Raw genomic sequence first — 18635 nt, forward strand, 5'->3', positions numbered from 1 at the left:
GATTCGCTGATCGTCATTGTTAACGGTTGGACAACAGGAATTATTGCCGGAATTATAATACAACGTGACGTTGATCTTCGATTATCGCCAATTACCAATTAATTGGGTCGATAACAGAAATACGTAGCTTATTTCGACTCGACTAGCTTGTGTTTGTTTCTACAGTATCAAATTGGAGCCAGGCTATTTCGCAAAGGATCGTTTATCATTGATTTGTATCCTTTGTTCCATCGTAAATCTTTTCTTATTTTGAATATAAATATATAATGAAATATCTCTGTCGTTATTTTTATCAGCTTATTAAAGAACTACATACAGATTTATTTCATCGCGTAACAATAATATTATTTTCTGTATTTAAATTTCCCATAATTCAAATGCATTCACGATCCAGCTACATATCTTTCTAAAAATTATAAATTACTGTATACAGAATTACATTGTCAAAGTTGTCATCTGCAATCTTTTTAAAAATTTTCGACACAAAAAACACAATAAAAGAATTCGTTCACGCGATGAATATTTCAAGGTACATATGTATTCTAGGAATTCCAGGACAGAAATTCACGTATCTTTTCAATTTGTTGAAGTAGCTAAATTGCAGTTTTTCGAAGAAGCTTCGATGATTAATACGGCGCAACGTGTAGTCAAATAGCAACGTTTAATATCGGGAAGCGGTGGCACGAGTGGATTCGGTTTCGGTTCCCTGAATTTTCGGTTGGCTGATTCCTCAGGCGTTTCTATTCTCTGTCAGCCACGAAACGGCTGCTTCTAGGTTGCAACCAGCCGCGACCTCACGATGCACGCCACATCCATCAAGTCGGATGAAACCGCCGTTCTCTCGCGTATAGGTGACGTAAGTTCCGTCTGGAATGGGACTACCTCCATGTAACGTGCTACATGGAACACCTTGCCTGGGAATTACGCAAGTCAAGGGAAGCTGTACACAATGATATCGTTCAAGTGCATCTTTGTTCACCGACAATCAACAAATGGCATGCTGCCTTCGTATAATGAAACTCGTTAATGGTTCTTTAATATTTTCTTTGAAGAATAACTTCTGGCACTAGCGGCCAAAAATTCATGATTATTCTCTCAATTTTATCTATATTAAATCTTTTTTTGTAATTCTTTTCTTAGTTGGAAATTGATGCTACGGACATAATAATTTCTTTTACTTCAATAAATATTTGAGGATAAGAGTTTTTCTATGCTAAATTTCTTGTAAATTCTGGGATTTTTTAATAATTTAAAGCAAAAGGAATATTTTAATTTGGTTAATAACTCTAGTGATTCTCAAGGCATTTGTCAAATGGTTTTCTGATAAGTTTCATTTCCATAGATTCTTACTTAGCATTTAGATGCAAATCTTTCTCGACTCAACAATGAATGTGCCTACGTCGAAGGTGGAGATCCTGATAGCTTTAGTAGCGAGTCCAATCGTATGTCCAGATCGAGACGCGCATTCCTTATCCTTCCTCCGACCTTTTCCCATTCCTAACTATCCTCTCAATTTCTTGTAGCCATCAGAGATCAATCGGATTAGTGAATTGGGATTCGAAGCCAGAACTCTCGGTGGTCAGATGACTACACTATCCAATTGAGCTATCTAGACCGCAGACAGAGTCTTTCTACGACTAATACTCCAGAATTCTCGCTCAGATATTCGTACTAATATTACATAATTTCTTTCGCATCTTAGAAAAATGATTCGAATTCAACCAGGAACATAAAGATACTAAAACGTGAAAATACCTTCAATTTCAAACATACTTGAACGCGTGGAAACTTCAGGTGGTATGTTAATCCCTAAAATGGCTCGACAAATCTCACTTTACTCTTCGTATAAGGCGTTATGATGGTCTTTTGCGAAACTTCACGGCTGCTGCTTGTTCCGTCGAGCTAATATACTACTTCTACTTTTTCGCTTGTTATGTCACGCACAAACGAGAATTCTGATATATACCCTTATTTCGAGAAATTTAAGTCGAGAAAGTACGTAAAGTCGGAGAAAATGTTGAGAGGTTTTTCAAAATATAAAATTCTCTTAAAAAGAAGCTATAGCCAGATTGTGAAAATTTATGTCTTATAAGCAAAAAAAGTTCTTCTGTTATTAATAAATTTTACAATTTTCAAGTGCAATCTTTCAATGATACAAGTACACTTTTGTTTAAAAAATCAAAAAGATATTTAATCAATGAATCTTTAAATATAAAAATATATCATAAATATATAGAAAAGATGTTATATTTGATATGAGAAAGCTATGTTATAATGTAATAAAATTGGAACAAAAAATGATACGTATCAGTAACGATTCTTTCGTATCTTCTATCAAGTTGAGAAATGTGCTAACAACAGAGAAATACGATTAAAATGAAAAAATACGATTCCCAAATAAGCTTGATATAAACCTAAATAAAATACACTGCAGGTAACAGTATGTTTTATCGTACTCCCATTATTCATTTCTAGATTTCAAAATACCATCTGTTATATCTGAGAGCCGGATGATAATGCTCGAGTGCGTTGCAATATTAACGGAGCTTGGCTATATAGTATTCATTTGTCCGTGCGTAAATTTTAGCCGCGACCAGAATGACTAGTCGGCCCTTGAAGCAATGGCCAAATATCAGTACAAATTAATCACCCTCAGACAAATTGCCGAACTGCCGAACATTTTGCTTATAACAACGGAAGTCTGAGACTATGGGGCGTGTCTGGTTCTTGTTGGCCCCGTTCCATGTTATATCTTGTCTGAATCAGCCCGAGAAGGATTTCTCGAAGAGCTGGCTATGTGGAAGAAAATTGTGGAACACCGGTGATAAAAGGTAGCCAACAAAAGACGAGGAAGGGAGGGGGGAAGACGAAGTGGAAGGAAAACATATATGAGCAAAAATATCAAAATTTCAAGAAAAATAAATTATTAGTATAATACTGTTTATTAGGATAAAAATAGAAGAATGATAAAATCATAGATGTATAAGAAATACCGATAGAATTTATTGGAAGCTTATGATATGATATGATATAAGTAAAAAGATTTATTGGAAGCTTATGATATGATATGATATAAGTAAAAGAGATTAACCAGTGAAAACTTGCACAGGAAAGCTAGCGACACGAGAAGCTATGGAAACAGTGGATTAAGAAGCATCGGGATTATAACTCCTTGTTGATGTTATTAACAGCTTCGACGAAGACAATGACTATGTTCTTGCAGCAGTAGTTAATCCGATTTATCACTGACACGATACGTAATATCAGAGGGCTTCGAAAAGCCTGAAAGTTTCTGTTTAAGATTTTATTGTCTAAGTTATGGATAAAACAAATTTTTCACGATATATCTCTTTTGGTTAACATGATAAAAAAATACGTATAGGTTAAGTCGAAAGTGGTGTAAGTAAAGGAATTTGGTAGTTGGTGTCGAGTACACTGAAAATGGCTTCGAAGCTACGCGAGAAGGCGTTCCGAGTACCGTATATATATTTTGTGGGGGGTGTAACGAGATGTCGTAACTCGTGTCGCCTCCACAAACTTCAGACACTATTGTGAGGGCGGAAAATTTAAGGGTGAAGGTTAAACGAATGTGGCTGTTCCCGTTAGACGGCCAAGACGAAGAGTAGCGAGAAAGATATACGCATGGAAAATAAAAGTGCGCGAACTTGGAGAGAATCGCAGTATAAATTAAAGGAATGTTGTAGTAACATTTAAAATTTAAAATACCGTATTAAAAAATTAAGAGGTTGCAAAACATTATTAAATACATATTATCTTCCTCATTCTTCTATATTATTCTAATAATTATATGACTCGTACTAAAGAGAATGAGTACACACGAAAACAGATATTTTGTAACGAAATAATGTTAGTAGGTGGTTGTATTGTTAATGGGACCACTTTAAAATATAGTCATACGAAAAAGGAAAAAGATGTTAGTAGCGAAAATATGAATATAAAAGTTTCACGTGAGGAAACTGTATCATTACCAGCGTCAGAAGAAGCAATGGAGAGATGAGAAAGCAAAAACGAAAAAATCAATGTGGCATTGTTCGCCGGCGTAATGTGCTATGAAAAGAAGAAAGGAACTAGCAAAAGAATACAGGGCAAGAAGATAAGAGGGACGGGGGAATGGCGATACAGAGAAGCAATGTTACGCGCGATTAACTTCCTCGAAGAGACAACCGTGCTATCAACGACCTCTACGAAACAATGTCAAGCCGATGAAAGGAGAAAATAGGGAACAACGTTATGGGAAGTTTTAATGCAGGCAAATTTTCCTAATTTACGATCGCCAAGTTATCGCGTTTATTTTTTTTACGCTTAACTCCATTTGCGATCGTTATTCGAGAAAATACATAAATCTCCAAGTGTAGTTTCTTAACGCTAGAACTACGAATGAATGTAGAATAGAACTTATAGCAAAGAAAATTAAAATGGAAGGTATATGATAAAGTACACAGAGCAAGGGATGATCCATAAAATTTCTGTGGAAAATTACGAAGTGATCATTTTAACCTCTCTGGTGATTCTAGTGTTAAACTAAAAAAAAGATTGCCTTCGGAACAAAACACAAATGAAACGAAGAAATTTTGCAAGAATACTGTCTAGCATTCGTCACATTCATCGCATTGTTCCTCACTTACTTTAAATATTTTGCTAACCCCGTACTTATTCGACTAATGGAATACTCTAAATGGAAAAGGCACGGTCCATTTACGTAAGAGGATTTACACACACACGATTATGGTCGATCTGGGCATTATGCTACATTTTATTACATCTTATTCACAGATAAGTGCGCGAGAGTTGCGCGAAACGAGATGTGTTACGCGATTTGCAAACGCAGTAGAAAATTTTGAATATTCTAGATGGCGTTAAATACAAAAGGTTCGACATTATTTCGGGGAACGGTCTTGTAATGTACCTCTGGGAATATTGTGTGCCATTTTCTTAAAAGACCACAAATATTGATAACGTGTATCTTCCTTTTGGAATGAATACTACAAAACATGTCGGCTAGAAGAAATATATCGTGGCACGTTCATACCGCGATGAATATAAAGGGACGTTAACGTCGTTTGAAAAATCGAACGGTCGTAAATTCGCTTCTTCCTTCCTTCCATAGAAAGTGGTGCACAAAAGACGTACATTTTTCGACTAACATTCGTGTGTTACTACGAGAAATTACTAAAACGATTCACTCTCTCGCAAAGTTTCTCCGAAAAGAAAAAGAATAAAAGAGAAGTTATGGAGGAAGCGACTGATAAGCTCCAAGTCAAATGGATCCTACTTTATCATAGGTAATAGGTAGGGTCAGAGGTATTCGGAAGGTTTATCTACGTAGTACCAAGAGCTTATGATGTCACGCGATCCAATTTGATAGTATAAGTGACAGGACAGAGCATTTACTCGAGATCAAGTAAGCTCATGTAAGTGCATCCATACATGTATCTAGCTGATATTAACGCCCGATTAACGTAGTTGCCTTTAGCTGAAATGACGTTGGCCAACAAGAACCTGACACGTATAATGCATACACACCTTATTAAACCCACTGTGTGCATTCTCGAGCAATCGCTAGCTAACAAGACATACGCAGGGTTGATTATTAATAGATGTTGTGTACTGGTGTATGTATACTTCCTTAAAATCAAAGACATTTTTTACTCTCAATATGCATATTATTATCTTGTCTTTGTACGAAAATAGAGTTGTAGGCTTAAGCATGAGCTTTTAGAATGAAATATTTCACCTGAAAATGAAGTTTTCAGTTTGATCTCACGCTTCCAAGGTCGAATGTTTGCAAAGTTTGCATATAAAAACAAACCTTCCGTATTGACCCTGAACGTCCCAGATCGAATTGTTAAACTTGTCCGTCCGTCAGAGTAAAATTCAATTTGTTACTTTCCATTTTTATTTAACTTTCATCTGATGGATCACTGTCCAATTTGTATCTACTATAATTCTATTTGCCTTTCATGAATGATTGATGCGTTATTGAAATATAATGCTGATAATGGTATCAAATTACATGGAGTTCTTAAAGTACCATAACAGTAAATATTTTATTATACGAATATTTTATGTACTCCGCTTAGAGACCTTGGCAGCCTAGAATTTCATAGAGCGTTGAAGTTCTTATCGAAGAGGAAAAATATGAAACTGTGGAAGCAATGCAAAGTTCTTATCGAAGTTGAATCAAATTAAATTCAGCGGAAGGTTGTAGATTAGTTGTGCCTGTGTTATTGCTGACATTATCTCTGTTTTAGGATGAGAAACGAGGAACACTAGCAAGTTCACAGAAGAGTGCGATGAAAAGTAATGATTATGATATCCTTGTTAAAAAGATGTTATTAAAAAAGATAAAATCACAAACTGAGAGAAACTACAGAAGAAAAATATCTATGTAATTCGAAATTATTGAAAACTTGCGTTCTCCAACAATAATTTTCTTCACACTAAATAATTATTTATATGTACATTTAAATTGACTTTTAATCGATCGTATAATCTTCATAACAATTTTTTGCGTCTGATTCATTAGAATCTAAAATCGTTGCATTTTGACGGACAGGCCAGTACTAATTAACTCATTGCTATCTTTAAAGAATCGTTGCGCCTATAAAGGTAGAGCTTTCGAATATTGCGAAATTGGTCGATATTGATCCTACCTGTTGCACCGTTTCACTTGCTCGCGATGCCCACTGTGGGTCTATCTGTGATTCATCGCGTACGTATGTGTATATAGTATATAGCTGTGTTTCGAATGCAAAGTGATGACCGGTTAAGATTTAACCATTTGGATGCGTCCTTAAGTCCTTTCGACGGATTACAATTCGACCAGTTAGAACGAATTGATAGCTTCATTGATTGCTTGATTAAAAACTTATAGATCGTGATTTTAGAACGTATTGCTCTTCCTGACAGCACTTTCTTACAGCTCCGTTCAAAGAGGGATAATTTACAATATTTTGACGATCGCGTTCAACAGTAGTAGTAGAAAGTATTCATAAGAACATTGAAAACGATTAATTCTAACTAGTAAACTATAACCAATTTCATCTTTTCAAATCAACAAATTTTTAAAATGTATTAAGCTGAAGAACGCGCTGACACGCGTCTAAATGGGAAGATGTAAATCCCATTGTCGGGAAACACGCGACTCTGAGAATTTCTCGAAACGAGTACCTTTTCTGCGCACAAAAAAGAGAAAAGGGAAAATACGTTCTCTTCATTTTTCTAACCGAACGAAGAAAAAGAAGAAGAGAAAAGATCTCTCGCAGAATTTCGCAAATGAATGCATCGAGTGCATACGATGCATTAAGTCCCAACCGCAACGAATGCACTGTAAGGTTGTGGGGCCGAGAGTGCTCTCGTTTGGAGTTTCCTCCTTTTATCGGAAACGAACGTGGTATCCGAGGGAAATGGGTTTTAGCCGAGTGCTACTATAAATTCCATTTGTCCCGGTGAAAACGGTAATATATCATGGCTTCGGTACTGTCTTACGGTAACTGCGCGTCTGGTTAACCATATGCGATTATGCGAAAGCTTTAAACAAAAATACCCCGCCCAACTTTTGTCCTGGCAACTGCTAAACAATTATTCAAATGTCGTTACACACCGTTCTAACACCACTTCTCTTAAAATATTCTGTTGGAAACGGTACAAGAAACGTAACGATCGAATTTATTTGAAGGACAAATATATATATCGACGTTTAACATTTTGCTATGTTATTACAGCAACTGCGCGTCTTCGACAATTTTTACCTAACGAGAGACTAAGCTATTTCGGTTGCTCTCTATTTTTTCCAATTTCTAACCGATAAGAACGTATTCTGGCGTTGACACGTTTGATGTACGAGAGTAAAACGCTTGCTAGGGTGGTCGTAAAAAAATTGTTGCAACATATTCTTCGGACTCACGTTAGTTCCTGGAATTTATGAAAAAATGAATAACGGTGACCGAAAGTAGTTTCACAGCGGCGTAGGCGGGAATTGAAAACAGGGCATAAATTTCAGATACGTGCCCACCTATGGCATCTCCTGTAAGACGGCGAGGATACAATATTTCACAGATCAGAATGGCCATTCCTGTGATTTACACCTTCTTAAGTGCACCGCTACATACTCCAGAGTATGATTTCTTCCTTTTTTAATGTTGCTTCGAAAATTTCTGGTGCTGTTCCTTCGAAACAACAATAATAAAACCACAGAAGGATTAACCATAAAACGAAACAAAATAGCCATAAAGTTAAACAACAATGTCTATTACTAAACGATCGTTACAAAATCAACGTTTTAGGTCAGTCTTTAGAGTAATCACAACAAAATCCTATCATCATTAAGAGCCGAGAGAAGCAATTTAATTTTCAGCTCGGCTTAAGACGTCCCTTTGAACAAATTCCAGTCGAACAAATAGCAACCACGGTCCATTCATTCCTCCGATAACGTTCATATCACGGTTCACTCCTTGCATCTGAATCGCGTAGAATTCCAATTTGTCCGAAGGAGTCGACGATCGATCGATCGACCGTATAACGAGCAAACCATCGAACAAATTCCACTCCGGTTCGTGTTTGTCGACGTTTTAAAAATCTTGGAGCATTGATCGGAAGCTGGCCGCTTAAAAAACGACGACGCTTTAATCTCATCCCACCCGAAGTAAGTGCTCGCTGAAAACAACCTGCGAGAGAGTATTCGATCCTTTCGTTCTGTGGCGTGGAAAGCTAAGAAGAAGTAAAGGAATCTTTATCAATTCTGCGCGGTCCCGCAGGAAATCGGCTAGCGTTTGAGTGATTCGTACAAGGCAATCTATAAGAGAGGAAGCGACCATGCAGTGGAAGGTTTCCGTAACGCGAGTTTCGCGCCACTGCACGAAAGTGCACGAAAGAGTTTGTCGAGTTGAAGACACAATTTTCCATTATATACTGGAGCACGGTAACCAACCACCCCTTATCATTGCCGCGCGTATTCCACAACGGCAACGGACAGCTGCTTTCTGCGGAGTAATGGAAAACAAACAAGGGAAATATCGCGCGTACACAGCTCCGCCATTACTCCCTCACGTTGTTTCTTTCGACTCTCTACCTCTGTTTCACGTCTCTCTTTCACCATCTACGTCTCTTTGTCTGTTTTTTTCCACATCCCTGATCGAACGGTTTAAAGTTGATTTTATGCGAAATTCCCTGGCCATATCGTAAATTTCGGCAGGCGGTTCAGCGGGCAAACGAACAGCAGTCGTGTGCTCCAGTGCATCGTTCTCTTCAGATAGCGGGATTTTTATTATCCGTTGCTTTCATTCTCTTTCTTTTTTTGCGCAGTCGAATCATAAAGGGGAATCAGATAAACTCCAATGCACGATCGCTGTTTGTAATATCCGGTGAATGTTCGCGCCAGAACTCTCTGATTTGTGACCATCGTTTCAAATTTTCGGAAAGACGACTTCGTCCGTTTTAAAAAGGAGGGAAGGAATCGAGAAAGGGTTGTATCGATTATACGACCATTTTCTCTGCTCCCCCAAATATGCGACGCGCGAGTTGCACTGATAATAATGCCATTTATCAATTGCGGAAGCGTATAGGAAATCAGTGTACGTAATTAATTAATTAATTAGAATGATCGAAATTAAACGCGATCAAGCCGCGTTTAAACTGTGCTGTTAATTACGACAAAATGTATTACTTATTCCTGAATAAATGCAGTAAATGTAAAAGTAGACCCCTGTTATTACTCTTTTACGCGTTAGTGGTAGAATTTATCCAGGGGGATAAGATATTCACGTTGGCGAAGATACTTTTGAAGTTCGACCCGTCGAACGATATACATGTAAAACAGATATCTATCTGGAAGATAGTTATGGCCTTTGAAACGCTCTGGGAGAAATTTCTGCTCGTAAAGCGTACGAGTTCATCTCGCCCAAACGATAGTGATCGGCGAATGCGTTCCGAAATTTCGATAGTTGGGGAGACCACGAGAGATCGCGATCGCTATACGACAAAGGCAATCACCGTTACGAAACAGTAATGAACACGCGTTTAATGTACCATCGAAAGTTGTTAACTCTCGTCGTCGATCCATTGTTTGAGAATACTGACCGGCATAACAAATATGCACGACTTTATCGATGAAACAAGTTGTTAGTGTTTAACACGCTCTTCGATAAACAGCACTTTTTCCATCGGTCTTTTATGAAACGGTGAAAAACGAAAGTGTTTATTCATGGCTCGTTTTGCCAGCGTTATTCACGCAGCCGAACGTTTTAACGGTGATTAATTAAGCATGCATTTACTAACTGGTCCCTCGCCGATTACAGAAAGAACCGCGCTAATATTATGAAACGCTTTTTAATGGAGCTAGCGGGAGTAGCCGGCATACCGACCGACGCGAATAATGTTTGGTTATTACACATGGGGTGGTAATTATGTGAAAAGTGTTTCAACGTGGCAGAAATCCAGCAATAAAGAACTAATTTCCAGCTTAACCTACCTTGGCTCAGCCAACTGTCAATTACGACGTGTTGTAGTAAACCTTTGGTCACAGTCGCAATCGGCTTTTCGGTCGCCTGCAATTTCTTTCGCACGTTTCTCCTATAATTGTCCTTTTACTTCAATTTTCTGCAAAATATCGTACGATCATCGCGAAAAGTAAAGAAATCGTTCTTTCGCTTTAGCCTGCTCGTAACCTCGAATTTATTGTTACGAAAAAGAGTTACGCTTAATGCAGACAACATTTAAATACTTTGCTGTTACTGTTTGTATGTTACATGGAAAAAACTACGGCGAGTAAAATTGTTTTCAATATTCGACGCGAATATCATCGATGTCGAATAACAAATAAATACGGTGAAATTCACTCGATGGCAAATTACTTATGGATACTTGCATGTGCTCGCTTTAAATAGGATGTCAAAGAGACCGATGTCTAGTTGAAATCCCGTTGAACCTCGAGCACGTAGAATGCACTGGAACCACGGACAATTCAATCAAACCTTGTGTATACATGACAGTATCTACTTGAACATACCATCCTATATTACAACGTCCGATAACCACGGTACATGGCGCACTTGAGTATTCACGATTTCATAAACATCGACATAAAAATTTCACGTAACAGCTTTCTCGGAAAACAAGTATTATGCTAATTTTGTTCAACGCCACTAATTTACATTTTCTGTGTTCCTTATTTTGTCGAGTTTTATTAGTCAACAATGAAAGAATACGTTTATAAAATTCTTTGTTTCGAGCTCAGTTTACAACATTCTTTTTGGTAAAAATATCACAATACATTAATATTCACGCGCTGGCACGTTCGTGCGATTACGGGGTCAGTTTGTACGTACACGTGTGGGGTAATCAAGCGCAAATGGATGGAACAACCTGGTGGTTCTAGTTGAGAAAGAGGATGGTAGGGTGTATGAACGCGAATTGTACGCAGACGATACGCGCGCTTGCTCGGCAAACGCTCAGAGAAAAATTTTTTGTAATGGATGTTATGTTCCATCCGCCTGTGTAAACGGCGAAAACCATTCTATCCCCCAGAGAGCGCTTAAAATGTCTCGTTCGCACAGGTGAGAACCATCAAGTCTCGCACGTTCGTTTATTCGTCGCTTGTGTACGCGTCTCCTTGGGATAAGAATTTCAACAACGACGGCCCTTATACTTATACGCAACGAAATTCCCCAGCCTGTGGAATAAGCACGCCGAATAAATTTTCCAACCCTTTTGCGACCGTCTCTATGCAATACAATCTGTCTCGGAATCAAATTAATATAAAAAAACAAGGAAACGCCGTCCGCGGGAAACAGATCCGGGAGATAAGTTGTGGAAACGTAACATTGTCAACGCTAATTTATATGATCGCGTTTAATGACCCTTTCATCGACGCTCTCACATCTCTACTGCGTCTCAAGCAAATTTACTGATGCAGTTAGGAACAAGGGACATAAAAGTTTATCCTTTTATCTCACAATTTTCCACTCTTATGTTTTCTTATAGAAAGGAGAAATGATAAAATTTATTTTATTTTTAATTTAGGAAATATAAGAAATCTACCTTCACAGATCTTTCAATTGAATCTAATTTTCATATGCATTCCATCGGAACTTTAAATGGAAATTACCCGAAAGAAAATAGTGGCGGTAATGGCAAAGAAATTAGTAATCGGAAGGAAAGCGTGAAAGAACTAATTCCAACTAATTAAATCTCAACGATCCATAAATTCCGGGACGTCATTAGCAATGGGAGACGATCGAAATCGAGTGGATCCGGAGACGACGAAGGGGATGAGCGAGACGTGGCCGGCATTGCAATGCGGAGAACGCGAGCGGGTCGTACGATTTGCAGTCGTTGCACGGTGCATCGTTGCGTCGAGCCGCGTCACGTCGTCGATCGGCCACGACGACACGCCGCACGATGGAGAACCGTGGGACGGAAGCAATTAGCAATTAAAATCGGGGGCTCGGCGATTGATCGGTCTAGCATGATACCATGCTGTCCCACGGGCCAATCGACTCTTGGATTATAATTACGGGCGCTAATTGCGTGGCACCTGTCCCCGTTCATTCCTTCCTCTCCTCTTCTACCGATGAGCAGCCGTGTGATTAGTACTCGACAGGGCGGCTTAAAATGTTCCAAGAATTTCATTTCCGTCACCGGCATTTTCGTTCCGCTATTCGGTGATTAGCTGACCTATAACGAAACTTAAGAATATCGAAGGCAAGCAGAAAAAGAAAAGTAAAGGAAGCCAGCGATACAACAATGCTCCAAGTAGTAACATGGTAGTTCTAATGAAACCGTGTAACCAACTGTAAAAGATCGAACGCGCATACGATTGAACGTGGAACGCGTGCTTTCTGCAGACTGCTTTAATTAAACGATTCGAGCAAAGCGATTTCTTTAATATGTTCGAGGATGTCGTTTGAACCAAAAGATTCGATGGTCGAGATGAAAGCGAATTCTGCTCTCTTGATTCGTCTGGTGCGTTTCGATGCTCCAGGTGTACGATGGACATGCGGCAAATGAAAAGAGCCCTGGCATCATGGAATTCTAATAAACGTTCGACCGCGATAGCCAACTCGGAAAACGAAATTCCAGGGGGAACGGCTGAATTCGTGCCGCGACCATGAACGCGTAACGAATACATGCGCCCCTATCTATCCCTGTTTGTTCTCCCTTTTGCTCTCTTTCTCACCCTATCTCGGAGCCAATATTCTCGTGCGGAAATGATAAAGCTCGCACCGCCATAAAATATCGGTACATGAAAATATATATTTTGTAACCGAACTCACGTCGTTTTGAGCGAAGGTCGGCGTAATTGGCCCATCACTGGCTTCCCATTTGTCGGCGATGCGGATCGTCTCCGCCGTTTTCTGCTGCACCGATTTTGACTCGTCGAGCAGCGTCAGCTCGTAAAACTCCTGGATATCTGCAACAGTCCGCAAAGCGTCATGTTAAATTAATGCGTCCTCTTTATTGACGTTTACGATAGTGTCCTTTGATTTCAAGACCTAAATACATTTATACAATATACATGTATCGCCTCTTATAGTGAAATTTGACATTCGATGGTTTAATGTATTACGTATGTTCCATGCATACATACACTATAAATACAGTGTATTGATTTAACATTCAATATAGTAAGATAGATGTATTCTAGTATATTCGACACAAACGTGGATCTGTAATAACGCTTGGTGATATTCTCAAGAGAACGTTAAAGACAGAAAGTAAATATAAAGTATTCAAGTAAATTATTCATTAAATAATCAGGATGTAAACATTCATAATATTCTCATATTAGTTTTCCTTCGTCCGTACTCAACCCACGTTCGTTAAGCTAATATTTTATCCGACAACGCAGTCGCATAATTTTCAACAGAGTTCCAAGAGCTCTTCATGACCCTAATCAATTTTCCTTGAGGTTGCACGTTGTTCGAGGACGACACCGAAAATATAATACCGACGACGACGAGTCTACGCGGATCTTTTGTAGCCGGAGTGCGATCGTATTTCCTTAGTACATTTAGTCACTATGGTCTCTTGGGTAGACTGTCGATAGACAAGACATAAATCAAATGACGATAATTTCATTAATTAATTTATCCAAGGGAATATATTATGAATAGGAGGATAAAAGGAAATCAGTTGATTAGCTAGACGCAGAATATTACAACGAATGATGGAAATGTTATAAAAAGAATTTTGAAGAGACAAGAGAGACAAAGAAGTTCAATTTTATTAATTTTGAAACAACTGTTTAAACAAATCATTTAATACTGTAGAGGGAAACAATGATCAATGTTGAATGTTTCGTAGCAACAAGAAACAAGTAAGAAACTGTGATTTAGTTTCATTAACTCTCATCGCTCATATCGTTGGGTTAAAATTATTCTACGGATAGTATGTTTATTTAGGTTGTTCAACTGTATATTGTCAGTAGTTAAACTTAATTATCGTTAGTTTGATATTATATCTGATAATAATGGTGTATAACGTAATGACATAACTCTGAAATTAACTCCTGAAATTACTCACGAGAGACCAACTAACAAGTGACACTCCTGAGGCCGATACTTCAAGGTAAGTACTTGCCAAGTGTCGATTTATTAATCCTTTGAGTACGCTTCGAATTCATTTTAAGGACCTTGAATAACATTTAACTTCAGGAAATTCAACTGTAACTTCGTAATTTTGTACAGAAACATTTGTCACGTCTTATGTAACCTTTTAAATAATCTCTTATGAATTAGTCGGCTCAGGAAATTATTTGGACGTCAAAGGAAAATTAATAAGAATAATACCTTGAAAAATAGTAGCAGAAAATAGTTAGAAGACATTTTCCTCAACATTTTCTTAGACAAGAAAGTTTAAACTGAATTCGCGACCACACGTTGCTACGTGTTAAACATCAAAGGTACCGCTTGTTGTTCGCCGCGAAAAATTCTATGACTTTAATTAACGTCCCGACATTTTGTCGTTGCGAACAGCAGCCATCCTTAAAATGCTACCTAGATCCTCTAATTTTTCGTTTTAATTCACATTTAATGGCATTTTCTCCGCGCTCTCCAAATCCCACCGACGAAAGAGCGTGTCGTTGCCACTATTTATGCAACCAACAGGAATCTTTCTCCTCGGCCTCTTGGGGAAAGCAGTTTGTAACTGGCTATGGAGTTGAGTACTCGGGAAGCTATATTTCGAAGTTGTTCTCGAGAGCTTTTTTCAAAAGGATAAAACGTAAAATGTCATTGGACGTGATCTCAGGCGAATAGCAGCTCATTCTTTCGCCGTATGCTTTCATATTTTCTCTAAAATTATTGTGAAAATCTTTGTGGTTCGAATCTAAAAAATTTAGAGTGTGATTAGTATTTTGAATATTTTCTTTCGTTTCTCGCGAACTCTTATATCGTTCAAGGTAATCAGTATTTACTTGCTCACATCTCTGTCATTGTTTCAGCTAAATACTAGCACACGAAACAGAAACTTGAACATGTTCTGTTTAAGCCATTTAATACATAAAAGACAGTATTTCCCGGGTACTATACGAACGTCATATTCTATTTTTTTATTCGAATCCATTCATCCAGTTTCAAAAGTTCGTCGAATGCAAGAGCGGAACATATTATATTTTCCGCTCAGGTATACAAATACATGTGCATGTATGTGACGTATATGTATATGTGTATATTGCTCGATTTCTCAAAAGTCGATATAAACTACGATTTCATTTCATGTCGACTGCGTTAGTGTTATTACGTTATACATTTTCCAATAGCTTCCTGATTCCATCAGCATACAAACATGCATCAATCCGATCTGCTCGTATCGCTTTTTTTCTTCCTGCTTTTCCTGTAGATGGCACTGGTTCGAAAAAGGATCGTGGGATGTCTAAGTACTGCCACGACATTTTCCATGCGAAACGCAAGAAATATGGAAAACTTATTTCAATCTCTCGTGCTCGTTTCCCTTTCAAACGGGCTCCGCAGTCAGGTATTTGGGACGGTATGTAAAACGAACATAGAATTCTCGTCGAAACTAATACCGTGCCTGGGAACAACCATGTCAAGATTTATGCGCGACTTCATTCCTTTACCGATACGATTTCAGGAAAAGAAACATTTACGGAAATTGAAATGCATTATGTAACTGTAACACAACAATGAGCCGATCAGGCAACAAAAGTTTGTCCACGATATGGATACTTTATGTGTGACAAAATTTCGATACACTCGATATACATGTGTTTACGATAACCTCAATCTTTTGGAATTGCATAGAAGATATCTCGGAACCATACGGGTCTCTCTCAATACGAATAAATCGTAACAGTTTTACTTGTGAATTCTATACGTATTTCAAAGTGGAAAGATACCTGTTTAACATTCGTTTCATGAAAATTTCATAACATGATCTCATCGTGATTGCAATGATTTCTATATTCGCGTGTTTACATTGGTTTCGATGTCAAAACAAACAATGCGGCGAATGAAAACCAATGCGAACAATGTTACGAAGTACATATTTGGAGCATCGAATATTTAAATGTTTATACTGACATAATTAGATATTTCAACGGCACGTAACATAATCGTGATGAACAGCCAATATTAATGTTGAATATTCATTCCATTAATTGATGGAAGTATGTTCGGTGTACGCACTCGTTGCATGAATATTTTCTTGTCAATCGATGTTTCTCGAAATAAAAGTTCAATTAGAAGATCCATCGTCCAGGGAACATTAAATCTGTATTTGGACATATTCTCCATAAATCAACAGGTAAACGAAATCTTTTTACGGTATCGGGATATCACCGATGTTGAAATTACAATAACATTGAACGAAAGAGAAAGAGGTGAAAAACAAGAGTGTGCAACGACGATAAAAGGAATGTAACGAAGGGCGAGAAACAAGAAAATAATAAAAACAAGAAGAACACATGAGATTCGACAATTTTCTCAATGCGAGCAAACTTTTTCTGGCAAATCTTTTCCCTAGTGGTTTGTTTCATGCGCATCCCAATTTCCGTGCAGCAGTTATCAACCGTAAAGTAGTCGCAATGAAAAAAGTTATAGGTACAGTAATTTTTCCGTTATTTCTCTATGCGCCGCCATTTTCTTCGTTATTTTGCCTTGAATTTTTCCTAATCTCCAAGGTTTGCACACTAAACTACGCTCGGATGGATTCACCCTCATATGCGATGTATCATCCCAACGTGTATTCAATAACGAATTTCACGTGGTCCAGTTCGCCATAGTCCATTTCCACGTAATTCGTGAAAAAATCGCAATCTAATGCAAAAAATGTGTTCCGACACAAGTTCTCTTTCGAACGCAATCGTAGTTATTTTGTTCCAACTATTCCTTCATTTGAAACATGGTCTCGTAAAAGTTTCAACAATGAGATTTTATGCGATAATTACACGCATAACCGCTTCTTTGTGAAGGTTTCTTTATCAGTGAACGGAATACCTTTTGCATTTTCAACCAACCATTCTTCATTTTTTCAGCAGCAAAGAAAACAGAATAACGTTAGAACACTCGTTGGAACTGTTTGTTTGTTACTTTTTCGTAATTCATTTTATTTTTTCAAAGAAAGAAAAACGGAGCATGAAAAATAAGCTTCTACCGACATTTTTGAAAATTAATTCCTGTTTTGACTTTGTATGACTTCGAATATTCCAAGTTGCTAAGGTTTTTATCAATTCTCTTAATATACAGCGGTTCTCGAAAGTATTTGAACATTTATAGAAATATTTTATGAATTTCTCAGATTTTACTAAATATAATCGCGACTGTTCTTGTCTCGTTATTATGTTAATAAAATTTGGAGAAATCTCATAACAAAATATATCTATAAAAAATATATATATAATATTATGACAATATTCGCTATTTAGTAAGAGACATAAACGCTTCAAGAATTAATCCCAATCAAAATTATCTCAAGTACCAAGTTCCAAGAAGCATTTTTAATTGTTCGACCATTAATATGCTGCAATAAAACGAAACATGAAAAAGATAAAGGTAATAGCCGACGTAAGACGGGACCAATAACTCCGTTTAACCGTTTAGTTACAAAATAATTTTTAATTTGTTGTGGACTGGCGGCGTCGCACATGAAAAAGCTATAACCACGTCGCCCATAGCGTTGCCTCGCGTTATCTCGATTTCCTTCGTTCCAGTTTTTTTAACCGGCATCGTTTTACGCTCGCCGCTTCGCGGACAATGCCTCGACGGTGTGTGGAGATCAAGGGAGGCTGGGTGGCCGCGACTTCTACGTAAAGCGCGCACACAGAGCAAGCGTATCTCCTATAAACAGCCCCACGGCTGGTGTTAACGAGCTCCAGTTTATCGTCGTTGACGTCGTTGGCGTCTTCACGGCGCGCACACCAAGAACCACGGCCCTGAAGCTTCCGCCACACCGCACCGTGAAAATTACGTGGCATCGTTTAAAGTTCTGCCCTTGGTGGGCTAATGCGCCGATTACCAACCGCACCCGGGGGCTATGAATCATGCAATAAACGTAAACTGACCCATGTATCGTGGATCACGACGTACACACTCTCGACTATAAGTTCATGGCCATCCACCACGCTTCTTCAATGGATCGTAACACCTAGTGCTCAATAA

At 38.1% G+C, this 18635-nt stretch overlaps 1 protein-coding gene across 17 annotated transcripts in view; it reads right to left on the reverse strand.

The window, feature by feature from the left end:
* LOC100643982 (disks large 1 tumor suppressor protein) overlaps positions 1 to 18635 on the reverse strand; it is a 542862-nt gene that overhangs the window by 250236 nt on the left and 273991 nt on the right. For all 17 annotated transcript variants that reach the window (XM_012314498.3, XM_012314493.3, XM_012314492.3 and 14 more), the window contains one exon: positions 13293 to 13429. In XM_012314498.3, coding sequence (XP_012169888.1) covers positions 13293 to 13429 — 137 coding nt within the window. The remainder of the gene's footprint in view (positions 1 to 13292; positions 13430 to 18635) is intronic.

This window comes from Bombus terrestris, chromosome 12 (genome assembly GCF_910591885.1).
Source record: "Bombus terrestris chromosome 12, iyBomTerr1.2, whole genome shotgun sequence".
Taxonomy (NCBI): Eukaryota; Metazoa; Arthropoda; class Insecta; order Hymenoptera; family Apidae; genus Bombus; species Bombus terrestris.